Source organism: Dermochelys coriacea, chromosome 7, assembly GCF_009764565.3.
Source record: "Dermochelys coriacea isolate rDerCor1 chromosome 7, rDerCor1.pri.v4, whole genome shotgun sequence".
In the NCBI taxonomy this organism is placed as follows: Eukaryota; Metazoa; Chordata; order Testudines; family Dermochelyidae; genus Dermochelys; species Dermochelys coriacea.
The window spans coordinates 97,748,111-97,765,708 of record NC_050074.1 but is presented as its reverse complement, the minus strand read 5'-3'; the positions used below and the strand labels follow the sequence as shown (position 1 = coordinate 97,765,708).

The 17,598-nt window shown below is 36.3% G+C and overlaps 1 protein-coding gene across 4 annotated transcripts in view; it reads right to left on the bottom strand.

Annotated features, from left to right (window-relative positions):
* Window positions 1-743: 743 nt before the first annotated feature.
* Window positions 744-17,598, bottom strand: part of CFAP46 (cilia and flagella associated protein 46) — a 160,970-nt gene continuing 144,115 nt past the window's right edge. For 3 of the 4 annotated variants that reach the window (XM_043519351.1, XM_043519352.1, XM_038411160.2), the window contains 9 exons: window positions 14,964-15,040; window positions 13,375-13,435; window positions 13,253-13,288; window positions 10,384-10,486; window positions 9,118-9,230; window positions 6,608-6,689; window positions 4,403-4,539; window positions 3,452-3,538; window positions 744-1,142 (listed from right to left, as the gene is read on the bottom strand). In XM_043519351.1, coding sequence (XP_043375286.1) covers window positions 1,006-1,142; window positions 3,452-3,538; window positions 4,403-4,539; window positions 6,608-6,689; window positions 9,118-9,230; window positions 10,384-10,486; window positions 13,253-13,288; window positions 13,375-13,435; window positions 14,964-15,040 — 833 coding nt within the window. In that variant the 3' untranslated portion in view covers window positions 744-1,005. Of the gene's footprint in view, window positions 1,143-3,451; window positions 3,539-4,402; window positions 4,540-4,560; window positions 4,948-6,607; window positions 6,690-9,117; window positions 9,231-10,383; window positions 10,487-13,252; window positions 13,289-13,374; window positions 13,436-14,963; window positions 15,041-17,598 lie in introns of those variants that run through there. The other variant, XM_043519353.1, reaches the window with a different exon arrangement.

Here is a 17,598-nt window from a genome sequence, read left to right as displayed (position 1 = left end):
TTGTACCTGTACAAAACTCCATTGAGTACTTCTATAATTGCTGCCACATCACTGGCTTTAGAATGTACCCAAATCTTGTGTTCTCTAGGCTGTCACTGTAGGACAAAGCATCATCAGCAATATAATAAAAGTGTGACAAGATCAGGAGTGCTGGTAAGAGGCTGGCCTTCCCCATTGTTGGGGGTGGGGGGATCATAGGTAACGTTCATGGAACCACTTGCTATATTTATTTTATTCTTTATTCTTCTTGGACCTTGTGGTAAGACACTGTACGTACTTTCTGGCCATGCTAGTGGGGTCCATGTACTCCTTCCTTAGCCCAGAGATCCCGGGTCCTGCATAGAGCCCTTTGTGAAGTCAGGGGAAGAGAAGAATGCTGCTGTAGAGGAAGCTGAGTTCCCTTCCCACATCTGTGTGTGGCCCTGGAAAATCCAATCACTATTTATACTATTGTAGGTGAATAAAGAGCAAGTAATGCAAAAAAAAGTGGAAAATATACCTTATTTTTGCTCAGCACAACATAGTTGATTGCTAATGAGTTTCCTGGAATTTTGTGAACCACAGGAGAGATTTGAGAACTTCGTCAATGCTATTATAAATTATTCAAAGGAAAGTTACTCAATTAAAAAGTACTTTTGAGTCTCATTGCACAAGTTTATGACGTGAAAACCAGTATGTTTGCTCTTTTTAAGCAGAAGGTAAATAATCGAGTAATCATAAGCAGAAATCCAAGATTTGTTTTTAAAGACTTTAATCAACAACAGAAGAGCACAGAGAACTACATATTTTCAATAACAGAAAGCTCTGATGAAAACCTTCTTTGATACTTTAATATCACTAAACAAATCTAAAACAAAGAAAATTAGCTAACACACATTACATATTCTTAAACTCAATTCTTATTAGTCTACACAAAAAGTACTTAAGATGACTGACTAAATGCTAGCCTTCAAGATAAGGCCAATATCATGTATTCCTATTATACATATAGAAACCTGATATGAGTCACATAACAATTATGTTGGGTAGCCCATATAATATACAATTGAAAGATGATGGCTGAATTGCAGGAAGGTTTGACTGATTGGGAATGATTTGGTTTTCGATTTCATCACTAGAAGAATTCTTAGAATTCTCTTCCACTAGAAAATATTTAAAAAAATTGTTATTTACAATTATACCTGTTAGAATATTTTACAATATAGTATTTTTGCCTTCAGTTTGCTTAAATATTCTAGTATTTTTTGCATTCCTCTGTTTTACATTGAAATTATGATCAATACACACTAGGGACATTTGAGTACAGAACAGAGAGAACTCAGACAATACTTATGATTTTAGTCTTCCCACTACCCCAAATCATTACTACAATAAGTCAGCAAAATGAGGATTTTGTTGGCTTTTCACCAAGAACAATTAAGTTATTTTATTGTATTTTACAGGCAGAAGCCTTAACTTTGGCAACTTCTACACAACTTTGTAAATGGAATATGATTTATGATGCTATGTTAGTAACAACCAATAGACAGATAAGTCCAGAACTGCCCCTGTGGGGGGTCTCCCCCAAAGCCAGCAGGTGGAAATTCCTCTATAAATTACCCTGTACAGAGAAGAATTTCTAGTAGCTGCCTTCTACCAAGCAGGCTGAACTTATTTTGTGTTTGTAGAGATTTTGCCATGATCTGCAGCCATATCATTTTAATTTACTACATGCTGCAAAATGTAAAATTAATGAGTATATTTCATGTTTGTCATGCTCTTAGTACCGCTTGCCACTCACACAGTCTATGACACTCACACAAATGAAATTTTATACCAGTCAGACTTCATGGGAAATAATCACACTATGTTGGTGAGGATTTTGGCTAATTGTGGTAAAGCTACCAAACAGGAAATTTTACATAGGCAAAATGTAATTACCCAGATTAGATTTTGGTCATATTACTGGCGTTGGTACCCCTAACTTTTCCAAAAATTGTCACTGAATGTCAGCACATGGAGTCAGGGCCTTAGCTTTAGTTCTCATCCGTTAGACTGCACTTATACCAGCAAAACACCCCCTTTAAACATAATATGCTATTAATTCAATACTAACTAAGGCCCTCTGCCTGCAAACCCTTATGTGCAAGTATAATTTTAAATTTGTGTGTAGTGCCACTGACCATAATGGGACTGCTAAAGTGTTTAATGATAAACACATGAGTAACTGTTTGCAGGATTGGGGCCTCAGAGGGGAGAGTGCCACCAACTTAATCACCAACCATATTGTATTTTCCAGGGAGGTGTGACTTACGTATTGATCTGCTCTTACTTTAGTTAGTGTATGACAGCACACCCCAGGCAGTAAGACTGCACACAGTACATTGTTGATAAATACAGATTGGAAACTGCAGAGAACACTATAAAGAGTGAGTCACATTCATTACTTTCTACTGAGAATTTGCATTTTTATGGATGTAATTGTATATAATAGATTTACTTCATGTAGAGATAGTTCAGTTTACTTTATTACAAATACATACTGCATATGTCAAATGAAACCAAATTCAGAAATTGCTGGAATCAAGTGAAGAAGCTTTCATAAAATGTAAAGATTAATTAAGCTTTCTATAGAAACTAAACTTGAAAAGTACCTTACTAAATTATAGAAATTTTCCAAATATCTATTCTCCATGGCATATGCATAAATTAAAGCTTGATTTTCAGACTCCTGGCACCAGCAGCTCCCACTGCAGTCTATGACAATTGCAGGTGCTCAGCACCTCTAGAAATCAGGCCATTATGTAATAAGCTATGTAAAATGTACACCATTAGACTAAATAGAATGGATTTTTATCGGCATAAAAATAGAGTAATGCAGTGATTTATCAGGACCCAGATTATGAAGCAGAATCAACATCTTGTCCTGGATAGTCCAAAAATGTGAGATTAAGACTTATTTGTCTTAATATATGTTGAATTAATAAGTTTCTAATATATATTATGACTATATGGTGATGAAAACAATTTATGATTTGGTACATATTAGACACTCTAAGATATTAGTTCACCTTGACTATCTTGTGTTTGCATCTGTCTACGAGGTCTGACTTTTAAGCTCTTCTCTTTCCCCTAACTCGCTCCATGAACTGTGGATGTACGTATCAACTGCAAAATGTTTTAAAAATTGTTGTAATTATACATTCCTATCTCCTGGAGGCCTTTTTTCAAAACCACAATATTCTCCTGATGTTCCTTTGTTTAAAACATACTTATTTCCAACTTAGCTTTAGCTTTGCAGTAAATCAGCTGAGGGAGAAGTGCAACTGAAGTCAGGAGCCACTTGATGTGGCCGCATTTTTCCTCTCTTGCATTGTAACAAAGAACTGTAATAGTGGTTAAACTACAAGCATCTAATTTTTTTAATATCAGAGGCCAATTCCTGTACATTATACAAAAGTGCATTTCTTACCTCTAGTTGATGACTTTTCCACTCTAATCTTATACTTTTGAAGCACACGAATGGTCTGCCCAGTTGTTTTTCCACTTTGTAACAAATCTAAAAAGAACTAGTGTCATTTTTATGAACTTTTAATGAGAATTTTGAAAAACAAGAAGATACAAACCCTGGTTTTTTTAGACCAGTGCCTCAGCTTTTAAAAATTGAGCAAATCAAAATGATATATTTCAGAGTAGCAGCCGTGTTAGTCTGTATTCGCAAAAAGAAAAGGAGTACTTGTGGACCCTTAGAGACTAACAAATTTATTTGAGCATAAGCTTTCGTGAGCTACATGCATCTGATGAAGTGAGCTGTAGCTCACGAAAGCTTATGCTCAAATAAATATGTTAGTCTCTAAGGTGCCACAAGTACTCCTTTTCTTTTTGCAAAATGATATAGATCACTAAGAGTTAGTTATAGTTCTGTGATTGTGCTAGTAACTTTCAGGTAGTTTCCCTTTCTGTGCCCTAGCAGCACATACGATTGCTCTGTGGCTCTCATGATTCAAGACCTTGCTCTTAACTATAAAAGTCTTGCTCTTAATTTATAACCAACAGCTTGTCCTTCACTCACATTCATTTTACATTCTTAAAGCAAGAAGACAAGGTAAATGTTCTCCTTGAAGGCATCACAGAACATTTTCTCAAAATAGTAAACTGCTGCTAGTGTCCGGCAGCTCAAGGCCACTTCTCTCTCCATTAATGGGGGACAGATAGGGCTCTGAGCAGGGTTTTTAGAAGGAGGGATCAGAAAGCCCACATAGCCAGCCAAACCCTGCTACTCATTAGCATGCAGGTCTTCACAGCCTCTCTCTCAGCCCTCGCTCTACAGAGAGGATAGCACAAGACTTGTGCTATTCTACATAAAGCATCAGAAAATTTTAAGGACTAATGTGTTAAGGTAAGATTTGCCACAAGTACATACTTTCAGACAAGATTTCCAGCCTTTTTGCGTTCTCTTGTAGGGGTGTATACCACTGGTTGGCCATAATGGAACGAACACCAGTAAGGCTTAGAAGGATTGCTGTCTCTGTTGGTCTCTCTACAGACATATGTAGATGACTAAAGAAAGTCAATAGTATAAGAATAATAGAATCAATCAATTTTAAATATAGAGGACAAAAATGACTTTTATTCAACTTTCGCCATACAAAACGTATCAGTAAATTGTGGATTGCATTTTTCTCATACATTTTTAATTCTTAGTGAAAATGTGTTGGAATGTTTTGTATTAAGTATGGGATGCTATATAAACTACTATGTTAAGTTCTACTTCAACTTTGCAGGGTGTGAACTCTGACCTCGCAGATTGTGCACTGCCATGTTACTGTTTAGGAAAGGATAATTGAGTAAATTAAAGGAAAGAATAACAGACAAAGCACATTAGTTGTGGATAAGGGGCTGCAGTAGGCGTTAGGATCCCGCTGAGTTCTTTGGAGACAGGCATGCTGAGTTGTTGGCAATGCTTACCTTCAGGAGGAGGAAAAAGAAGAGAAGTGACTTCTCTTTACATGAGATGCATGTCTACGCTTCATCATATTTGGAGATAGGGCTGGTCTTTACTGCTAAAAAAGTTCTGTTTTGTTTCCCTTGTGGTAATAACATGTGTGAGCTACCCCAAGGTAAAACAACAGTGAAGACAAGGCACTTCAGGCTGCCCTTGCAGTTAAACTAGAGTCCCTGGTCTTACTGTATTTTTACCTCATCATAGGTCACACACATTAATTACCCATAGTAAAAAATGCTGATACTTTAGCAGTGAAAACAAGTGGTTAGAGCGAGTGCTGAAAAAGTTTGGAGACTCAGAAACAATAAACAAGGAAACACGTTCTCCTCCCTGGAGCTGGATTAAATGAAATTGCTGCAACTGAACACTTGGAGATTTGGAGTTTTGATAGATTTTTTTTGGTGAAATTTTACAGTATTGGAATTGTAGTAATTTAAAAATGGAATTTGGCTTTTTGTCAGTGTGCATTTCATGGTAATTCCTGTATAAAACAACAGTTAAGGTTTTCTATAATCTCTTTGGAGGATGCTATCTACTTCTTGGGGGAACATGAAGTTATGTGATTTAGCTTCTAATTGAAGTTATTCTAAACTTTCAGGGAACTGTCACAGTCAGAGCCATAAATCACCCACTTAAGAGATGCAGGATGACAGCAACAGGCTGGTAAATACAATAATCTATTACGATGAGACTGCAAATGTACACAGTTGGAAAACCTACATTAAGGAATTGTCTTTTGACTTAATTTAGGGAATGACTGTGTTTGGGGAAAAAGCGTTGAGGAATAAAGGCATTATTCTTAATTGTTTTCATGTAAAAGAGGGGGATTCAGGCTTAGTTACAGGATTTAAATATTTAGGGTTATTTTGTGTGTGTGTGTGTGTATTTATGTATTAGATATCTTACATCCAGCACATTTTAATTTGCAAGATGTACAGGTACTTTCAGTGAAAGTGGCGATACTCACTGATGACTCTTTATATTTTTAGGGGGACTTTTCTACATATTTCCTATTAGTGGGACATTTATCAGATGAAGTCAGAAAAGTGGAAAGGATTTTAATCTTTCAATAATTTGTATTAGGTATATAAAATAAATGTGTGAGCTTTGTCTCTTTAAATTTAGAAGCAAGGCAGATTCTTAGCCGTCTTCAAGATTAACACCTTTAATCAGCAATACTAAACATCTGGAAGGAAGTTAATTAGCATTCCAAAACAATTTATTCTAGCAAAAGACAAACACTTGGCTTAGTGTCAAAGTATTAATTGTGTAAACCTTCAGAAGGACTCTAAAGTATCTTTCTATGCTAGAAAGGCTGTATCTGTTTAACTAGATTGATTTAAAAATCCTGAATTCAGAAGATAGTGGGGAAGGTTTCTGCCCCGCTGCCTTTGTCTCCCCACAACCTTGATCTGTCCTCATCTGTGGAGCCCTGATACAATGCAGCACCTGCAAAAAAGGCTTCTGTAGGATCATAAAGAAAAGTGGCCAAACTCCCCACTCCAGACTCAGATCTGAGTTCACCCCACTTTCAGAAGCAGAGGAGACAATTTTAAATTTGCTTTTAAAGACAAAAAATGTGGCAGTGTGACTATCTGCAAGATAAAGTAAGATTTATGCTACCTTTTGAGTGTATCAAGCTTTGCCAGTCGTTGGAAACTCTGATTTGACTGCATCAGATCTAAAAGTATCATCAACTGGCATTCTGGAAAAATAAAGTTAGTTGTTTTAACAGCATTTACAAAATGAATATAGATAACGTGCCTTTCTGACGATATTGCTCTGGTGAAAGTATTTAACAAACAGTTTTCAATATAAACATTTATTTTTTCTTCTGCCATAATTGTATATTCAGCTATTTGTTAAGGAAAAGCATTTGAATAATCACTTTCTACTACTACAAGACGTCTTTTTGTTTTGTGTTTGTACAGCACCCAGCACAACTGAGTCCTGGTTCATGAACAGGGCTCCTAGGTGCTCTGGTAATACAAATAGTAAACAAATAATAATAATTAATAATAAATAATAAATTTACAGGACTCATTTCTGCAACCCTTTCAAGTTCAGTAGAACTGATTTCAGTAGGATTTACTTGCATGAGTAAATACTGATTAAGGTTGCAAAATTTGGTCCAATGTGATTTTTATCCAGAAGGGTCCTATATATTCTTACAAACAAATGACAGGGATCTCTGCTTCATTTATCAGTTTTCTGTCTGAAAACAAATTAAATTTAAATAAGATTTACAAATATTTCTACTATTCGGATAGATAATCACATTTTGCAAATCAAATGTGATTTTTCCAAATATGTTCAGTTAATTTACATTGTCAGTGAGACCAAATCAAGGAATATATAGCAGACTAATTCACTACCAATGCCTTTTCTGTACTGTTTTTGAATATTTGTTAAGGAAAAACACAAGAAGCTATTGTAATTCGAATAGCTAACGTATCCTTTCTAAATAAATATTCATGTCCTTTGGAAAACTGTGAAATGTGGATAATTGTAGCCAGGATGGCAAGAAACAATCTCCACTTACAGAAAATTTAGTGATAGAGAATTATAATGCCATGTTTGCAGATATAGGTCAGTGGAGGCTCATAAGAATTAATACTTATTAGCTTCCATGAAAATTAGCTCTATACCCGATTCAGCCTTCAGGTAACATTAAATGACCTCATGGGCTGTCAACCTGTGGCAAGTTGGGTAGATGACCAGAAAGTGGAAAGATTGTGCACTACCCCGACAGATACACTGTGTACAGGGGATATTTAAGGGCTTGAGGCCAGATTTATAAAGACATTTGAAATTAATGGGTGTTTCATGCATAAGTCCTTTAAAAATCCCACTAGGTGCCTAACTGCCTCTTTAGGTGCCTAAATACCTTGAAAAATCTGGTCTCAAATCCTTATATATCCCATGCCCCTAATGGATCTGTCAGGATTAATTCCCTGTAAAAAGTATACTGTGCAGCCTCTAATAGGAATAACTATATTTTAAAGGAATAGCAGCGGTAGCCACATGAAAAGAACATTAAGCACTTAGGCTAGGTGTTAAAGTCATTTTTGAAAATGGGACTTCGGCTTCTAAGATACTTGAGTGCTTCTGAAAATAGAAGACTTTGCTCTTTCAACAGGCTCAGAGAAATTTAACAGACACAGGAAACAGACTTGTTTTCTTTTCCAGTGAGGGTGAAAGTTATCACCACATTGGTAAAAATGCATCCGAGTAACTGACAAATCTACCAAAGCTTTCTGAGAAAATGTAAGATATTGTATCACTAGCCTCTGTGTTTTCCCTGCACTATGGTCTCTGTCCATGGAGAAGTGCTGGAAATCACACAACATCTGTCTCACATACTTTCTGTTCCAGTGGTATCTTTGTCAACATGTTTAGAATTTCCTGTTGATAAAATAGGGGGACTAGACTTTTCCTACCATTTGAAATTTGATTCAGCATTCAAGAAGCACCATCATTCTAGACACATGAAAGCATTTCCTTGCTTTTTCAGGGGACTATAAAACAAGATTACCAGAGACAGATCATTTAGGCCCCCCTTTTTCAAAAATAAACTCTAATTTTCAGTGCTCAACTCTAAACATGTAAAGTGTAATTTATAAATATCATCTCCAACTCTAACTCAACTCAACTCAGAGCTGTCAGCACTCAGAAACTCTGAGAATCAGATCTTGGACTCCCAAAATCTGACGTAATTTTTGAAAATTTTACTCCTAACCTTACAATATGTGGCTTTTTGAGAAATTTGGACCCAATGGAAAAAAACCTAAATTTCAGGAGGAAGAAAAATATGTCCAACATTAAAATCAGTCAAGCAAGTCTGACAGTAACCCCTCCGTCCCAAAAGTAATGTTAAATTCTCACTTCTTAAATTCTAAGACTATTCTAACAGATAACAACAGGAATTTAAATGGCTATTTGTTCCATATGCTGAATGAAGAATTTCTTGAATGAAGAGCATGGTCCCTTAGCTCTGTGTTAAACTGTATCTTTCATGGCATAAGCCTCATTCTCACAATATTCTCATAATTATTTGGCATGGAATAGAAGTTTATGACACTTTGCAAGGTAAGAGAACACAATATATAGTTTTTTCTGCTTCCTTATCTCACCTGGGATGTTCATAGCAATGAATCTGTTAAGTAAAATATGAGACAAGAATCTTTCCATTCCATAGAACAGAAATGCACTGCAGTTATTTAGAAGCTGCTCCCACTCAGCTTGACTGCAAAGAAAGGTAAGCTATTTAGACCAGACAGTTGTTTTACAGTAATATTTTTCTGGATACGTCTATACAAAATATTTCAATGTCAATTACACAACAAACAATTGTTTGAAAAGTAAAAAGACAAAAGAGAGAGAAGACTTCAGTTATGGTACAGAATTTGAATAGCAGTGTGTGTGAACTGTTACATAATAATTTACTTAGCTAAATTGTGTACTTTAACATAGTAATACAACACCGCACAGTAAATAAGACGGACTGTGCTTTTGAGATTTAAGGGACTATTCTACAGAGGAACAAGGGAGTATATACTGTGCAATCCCCAATTCTTTGAGATACAGTATTTATTTTAATGTTCAAAAGGAATGCTCAAGGACTAGCAGAGATACACTCATTAGGGAGCTAAGAAATTGGGGTGTGGAAAGAGATGATCCTAAAATTGAAGTAATTATAAATGAAGCTAAGTGAACCACCTATATGAAACAATATTAATTCCATCATCAGGTCTTCTTGAAATTGTAAACTACAGGATGAATCTGCACTATTTTATTTCAGAAGTCTGTGCTACAATATTACAATCCTATAGTTAGTGTGAAAATGATATAGTTTTCAAATATTTGGTTCCAAAATTGTTGATTTATTAACTCAGTGAAGATGAAAGTACTTGTAAGATGGACGGGTGGTGATCTGAATTACCTGAACTTGTAACCTCCTGTTATTTTGTCAGAGTGATATTGCTAGAATGCCAATGTTATAAATTTGTCTATGTAAATACTTTATAACTTTCTCTCAAACTCCTTGTATATGTCTTCTCCAGCTTTCCATTATTTTAGATAAGAAGGTTTTTTCCCAAGTTCCATTTATGGTAATTTTATTACAATCAAGGAGGACAGTGCCATTTTGCTAACAATAGAATACCCCTATACATACTAAAACCTTGCTTGTGATCAATATGGCAAAATGTATTACAGGTGTGTCTTCTGGATTCTCTCTTTAAATTCTTCCATCTATAAATCTGTAGATAAGCTTAGGGTGGGGCGATGTCTTCCTATGCATTTGCACAGCACCTAGCACAATGGGTTCCTAGTCATGACTGGGGCCTCTGAGAAATACCTCTTTAAAAAAAGAGAAATATAGAAGAGCTATAACCAACCTTGGAACATGCATGCTACCAATAACTCCTTCCCAGTGTGGTGTAAATTGGTCATGGTATTTTTCTAGGATTTCCTTTATTTTTTGGGAAGGACTTACTGCTTCTGTAACAAGAATTTAATCATTTAACATAATATAGAGTATGCAATGCAGCCTAAATTTCTAACATGCAGAGGCTGGCAATACAATTTTTTTATTTCTATCATCCTTCAGTCTAAAGGTTTTCATGAGTAAAGTCCAGTCGCTATGCCCTGTCAATTGTAGGTCTTAATCCTGACTAAAGCTAAAGGTGCGAGTTAGTGCCAAGTGTGATGGCACATTTTATGACTGAGAGGGATACAAAGATAACCTAGGAGAGAAGTCAAGGATAGAATAGGTATAAAAATGAGCTCTAAAGATGGTTCTTCTGTGTCAAGAGTTAATATAATGTTGTACTACTCATAATATTCCTGTTTTAGGGGCTTAGATACTCTGGTGATAGGAACCATATATCACCTATATACAAAATGGAATTCAATTTCCAGAGTTCTCAGTTTAACACATTTCACAAGACTAAACTCAAAACCAAACAACCTTTCAGTTTTAGTTACAGTTTAATTAATCTTTTCCATATTGATATTTTCTATGCACATGCAGCTATAATTTCCTATGTGGAGTTCCTCCAAAACTTCAGAATCAGTTATTTCTGCTCTGCTATCAAAGAGAAATTAGGTAGAGCAAAGTGTCCCAAAGTCATAACATTTGTTATATGCTAAGGCTGGAGCAATATTTTCCCCTCTGTTAAAGATTATTATTTTATAACTTTCTCTGGTTCAAATTCCAAATTTAAGTATATTTTGAGCATGCTGAATAAATTAGCTTTTGCTAATAAATTTGAATAAAAATTAAATTAAAATTATTGTCTTCAGGGGGAAAATAGGTGACATTGGTAGTTATGAAAATATTGTGTGTCATACTGTACAAACACAGTAACTGACACACGTAGCCTTGGTAAATACATTCCACAAGAAAGAAGTGGCCATTTTTAAATGACCTTACATTGACATTCTTGATTATTGTTGTATCCTTGACCTCTTATAAAGAATCACAAGATAACATGCCACTTCAAGGCTTTCATTACTACATGAGTTTTATTTATAATATTTGGCTAGAGGACTTCTAAATATAACTCTTGTTAAAAGTGATAAAATATACACAGAATTCTAGCATAATGGCTTTTATTTATCAATAGAATGCATAGAATTTTGTTTTTCAAACTTTAACTAGAAAATGTTATTTTCAATTTTAAATGATTAGTTCTAAATCACAAATATGAAATTTCCAAATGTACAGCAAACTGGTATCACATTTCTAGGAGGTTATTTGGGAGGTAAGTGTCTAAATGCTTTTGAAAATCTTAATCCCAGCATTTATGTAAGTTTGAAACCAGACAATTTGATTTTTTTTGTCTTCTATTTCTTTACACAGGTTTTAAGTGTCAAACCTCCAGGCTGGATGTAAGTGATACAGTTATATTATTATACCAAACATTTCAGATACTTTGAATGGATACTCAGGGTCACAGAAGATTTTATTTCAAAGATTGCATTTCAAAGAACGCAGAATAAACACCGATTTTTAGAAATGTGCTGATTCACTATTTGCTGTCACTTTTAGATAACCATTTGATACTTATGAAATGCTGCTTTTCTATAAATTTAGAAAACATGAAACTATTAACACCAATTGTTAAGGGAGGAAAAGGGCTACATACTAAATACCGTAAGAATTTCAGTTTTACATTAATTATTTAAAAAAGAAAAAAGGCCAGCTTATTCCCCTGGGGTGAAATTCTCATCATCAACTTGAAGTGAGAGTGATCAGGCTCTGTGCAGGTGAAACGCCAAGGGACAGTGGGTTTGGGAGCTGAAATTTGCCCTCACAACCCGATGCGAGGGTATGGAGTTGCAGCACAGACCTCCACTGCAGCTTATGAACTGGAGTAGCAGCTAGAGCTCCTCTGTATCAGTTGCATGTTATCTAAGTATGACTGGCTCCCAATGTAGATCACTCTACCTCTCCTCTACCCCCATCCCACCACTACCCTTTGCTCTAGCCCAGTGATACTCAGACTTCAGTGGTTCTGGAGCCAAATTAGTGATCAACATTACCCAAAAGAGCCACAGTAGTGTGAATTCATTGTTTCATTTACTATTTTTATATAACATATATATTATTCTCCCAGCAAAATGTCTGACCAAGTACTCTACAATTGCTTAATAACATAGTAAAAGCATCCTGATTGGTTAATAACTTAGATTAGTTAATAATTAAATCACAGTGTTTTAATATCATGTGCTGGAAAGAGCTGCAGGAGACACATTCAAGGGTCAGTTGCAGATCGAGAGCCTTAGTCTCTGTTCTAGCCTATGCAGGGCCTGCATGGAGATCTCTTCTGCAACACATAGGAAAATCACACAGCACTCATTCTTGTGGCTCCCCATGAACCTCCAATGCACGCTTAAGTAGTGCTGAGGCCTTAAGTTTACCAATTAAATCCAAAAATAGCAAAACAAATTCTAGTTAAAGAGCTATACATTTTGTGGGGAAAATATAATGAGAAAGTTTATTTCAATAATTATTTTCTGGGAGATGTTGGTTACATATTTTATTAGTTATATGAAGATGGAAGAATGTAGCCTAATTTGACTGAATCTGAAACAGGTTTTTATTTTTATAAGAAGCTGAGAAAAATAATTAAAACATAAGCAACATTATGAGGATGAGCTGTTATGTCAACTACCTCATCTTAAGTTCATCACTTACTATAAAAATGTTCCAAACCCACAAAACCTTTAGTTTGTGGAGAAAATATTTTCTAAATATATTACCTGCTTCTTTTGCTTCATTATATGGATCCACAACATCTGACCTATAACTAAGGAGGTGTAAACAATGAAATCTATCATCTGAACTGATACATTCTGGTTAATAGTTCCTTTTGAAAGGATACATTTAAAATTGTGTGTATCAACAGACAGGCAGTTAGGCGGTAGAATACGGTTAATGGGTACCTACAATTAAATAACAAAGATTATTTTTTTTGCCATGCAAAAATATTCAGTAGTTATATCAACATTGCACAACATTGTGTCCGACAAAATGAGCTACACTAAAATGCTTTGCTGAAGTCTGGGGGCTTAGACCAAAAACGGTACAATATGCCAGTGCCAACTGAAACCAAAAACATAAGCACATTTTGTTGGGGAGAAGCAGTTCAAGTCTGTTTGAAGCTGCTTACTTTGATCTAATGCTGGATACTTTGCTCATACACAGAATATGAATTTAAAGGAAATGGAGGTTAGTTACCTGTAACTAGACTAGCTTCAAGATGTGTGGTCCCTGTCTGTATTTCACATGTGGGTATGCATACGGACCATGAGCCTGAGTCGAGAAATTCTAAGCAGCAGTGTCCATTGACCCACAAATGTGCAGTAGATCTCTCCATATCCAACTGATGGCATAAGAGGCAGTGTGGGTCAACACCTCCAGTTCCTCTTCTGATTGCAAATCCAACAGGATTTGAAGCAGAGGAGACGAAGGGTGAGATTTGTGTAATACAGATAGGGATCACAAATCTCAAAAAACTTCCTGTTACAGGTAAGTAACCTTCATTTCTTCCTCATATGGGTGGATTGACAAGCCATGCTTAGACTGGAGGGGAGTGAGAAGCTGGAAGCAAAGATGCTTGCAGTACTGCAGTTCCCACAGGTGCATCTTCAGCAGAGGCCTGAACTAGCTCATACTGTCTGCACTTTCCAGAGATACACGTCTCACCCAAGCAGTAGAGGGAGCACTGATGACTATCATTCGTGGAGAAGGAAGAAGGACAGGAGACGCAATTCTTCAACCCTGGGACTCTGGGCATAGTTCCAGGCCACGGGGAGGGAGTCCCCAATACAGGGAAAGACAAGCTATAATAACAATACTATAAAACTCTAACTAGACTAATATAAAAGTTATGAAACATAGAAACTATTAAATATTTATTTACAGGTTCTATCAAGAGAAAAAGCTGCAGAATTCTGTGGACACAGAGATTCTGACTCAGGCCATGCGGCAGTAAGATGGAACTGGAGAGGTGTCAGCCTGCACTGCCTTTTATGCCCTTAGTCGGGAACACAAGAAGATCCACTGCACACAGGTGGGCCAATGGACACTACGGGTTAGAATTTCTGGACTCGGGCACATGGCACTCATGCATACTCAGGTGTGGAATACACATAAGCACTAGCACTCAAAGAAGAACTAGCTCAGCAGTTACTGGCAAAGATTAATAAAAAAGATTCTAATAAATTCTGTGGTTTTCACTCCATCTCACACTTACAGTAACAAAGACCCTGATAAGAACAACAAATTACCCTATTGCTTTTCTTAACTCATGTGTCTTAGGAAAAATTAAAGGAAATAAATTAAAAAAAAAAGGCTGAAATACAACTATGCTCCATCTGTTTGTGAGATAGCTTGCGATTACGGTCCTAATATAGGGATGAATGTCTCACTACACTTTTATGTAAAGCAGTATGAATTTCTCTTGCTTACCATTTTGACATTCTTTTTCTGATCCACTTTTGGTTTTGGCTCCTTTGTACTTTTAGGGTCTTTTTTTACTTCATTCTCTGTGAAAGTTCAAAGAATAAAAACTTTAAAATATAGGTAGTATTTGCTAAACTGCTGTGCAAATGCTCCTTCACTGGAAAAAAAAAGGTAATGATTTTAAAAGATAGACAATATGAGGAATGTTTTGTATCTGAATAGGGACTGCTGAACTCAGCGTCATCCCTGGCCTGCAGAGTGATAGCATAAGGAGCTGTGAATGTGTGGACAGAGGACCATGTTGAGGCTTACGAAATGTCCTGGATAGGGATGTGTGCCAGGAACACCGCTGAAGATGCCTGAGCTCTAGTCAAGTAGGCTCTGACAATTGGAGGATGCTTGCTACTGCCTAAACAACAAGAAGAATAAGGCAAAAGAAAGGTTGAGAGCAAAGAGAACTGCTACTGATCATTGCCACAGGGGCAGATGATCTGGCAGTAGGCTGGAGAAGGTGATGTTGGCTAGTACAGGCTCTGCTACAGCTTTGAACTGCCTCCAGAAACTGTAGACAGGAGGGGATTAGTTCATAGGTAATAAAGTGTGGGAGACCCGGGGCTGCAGAAGAGATTTAGAAGAATAAACATTTCCTGAAAGATTACTTGTTGTTTCTGAAGGTCTATTCTGAGAGATAGATTAAAAACAGGAAACAATTTCATTCCAGCGAATAACAATGCATAACTATCTCTACTACCCACTTGTCCAAGGCTGACGCTTGCCAAATGGGAAAAGAAGTGAGAAAGGTGGTCACCTAGGCATACAAAAGTTCCAAAAAAACCCACACATATTCACTGATTATTGTACTGCAGATTTAGGAGTGGCAGGCTGGGGAAGAATTGTAGAAGCACTGTCTAGGCTTATTATAGGACCAAGCGCCAGTACCTATCCCTGGAGTAACTACAACCTTTTAAAAAGAACTGGAGTCTTTGTGAGAGAACTAAAGTGAAGTACAAGGAAACAAGGACTGCCTGTGTTTATAAGAGGCACTGCATTTTTTCTTTAAGTGGTTTTGAAGGATCAGGAGAAAAGAGCTTTCATTTCTCAGTGCACTCTGTAACAACTACCTGAGTCTGCTCTAAACTATGAATAATTGGTTATTGTCCCAAGTGGCTGTACAGCAGTCAGGTATTGATGGAGCACACTGCAGCATGGGGATAATTTGAGGTGCCCCTTATTACTCACTAGTTGCTTTTTACTCCTCTTTCCTCACTCTCAGTGGCTGCTTCCATAATTGCATAAACCAAGACCTTTCCTTCAGGTTACACACCCTCATTCGTTCAACACCCATGAAAATAGCTTTCCATGGACTCTGGAGTGTGTGTTTGGGGATGCGACTCTCTCCTCCCTCCCACCAGTGGAACACAGCAGCAGCAGCAATGGGCACCAGCTCTAGCTGGCCCCCTACATGTTGCTAGCACCATCAGAAGCAGTAGGGCAGTGATCGCCAGTCACTTATGAAAATTTAAAAACAAAAATTAAAAAAAGACATTTTCTAAAACTGCCTTCTAACAAACATATGGCAATGTTTTTGTGTATCTGTGTATTATACAAACATTTGAAAAAACAAAACACTTCTACCCCTGGGGAGAGGATAAGAGAACAAATGTGACAGATGTCAATCACATTACTTAAAGCACTAGTGGAAGGCACATGGATACTACAGTGACAGTCATGGTACGTATTAGAACTTATATAGAATACATTCTGCTTTCTTGGTTTGGAGCTAGGTTTCCTGACCTTACGCATACTTAAGCCCCTTGTTTTCAGTTTAAACCGATTTTTACCGAAAATTCTGGGTTTTACAAAAAGTGTTATTTGTTTTTTTCCAATTTCCACTCTACTTTTGTATCATTCAAATATATAAAAATGACTTGTTTTATTAGGAAAATAAAATACATTGCATGAGATATATGTATTACGATAATACATTAATCTGCATATATGTGCAAAGATGCCTGTTGAAATAAGGCTACGTATTAGTCTATAAATTACACAATAAACAAACATGCACGCATGCACGTTCTGAAGTGCATATGCATCTGAACATACTAATGAATCTCACACCCACCACATACACATTTCAAGCTGTTAGCAGATAATGTTTTACAGATTTGATATACTAAAATGTGAAGAAAACAAAAATCTGTATCAGAGTAAGTTTTAGAATGCAAGAAAGTATTTGAAAGTTAAAAAAACCCAAACAAACAAACCAAGAGAAAAGGATGAAATTGAATGTATGCACTGCAAATGGTGTGGCCCAATTATTAAATGTAAATATTTATAGGCTAATAGATCTTTTATTTACAAATCTGCAAAGGCTTATGATTCTTCTTGTTCACCAATATTTCATACTGACAAAGTAGTAATTGTTTTCAGAGCATGTTGTGAAGATTGATTTTTGCAACACACAGAACTATATTCGGATAACAGAATATGAGATGTTGTCGAAGCAAGGTCTACGTTTTATAATAATGTCTTACGCTGATAAGTGCTTTTCATACAAACATCTCAAGGTGCTTAGTTGTAGTCCACTCCTGCATGCGTTTTCTCATGGGCTTCAATGAGAATAGGATTAAGCCAACTG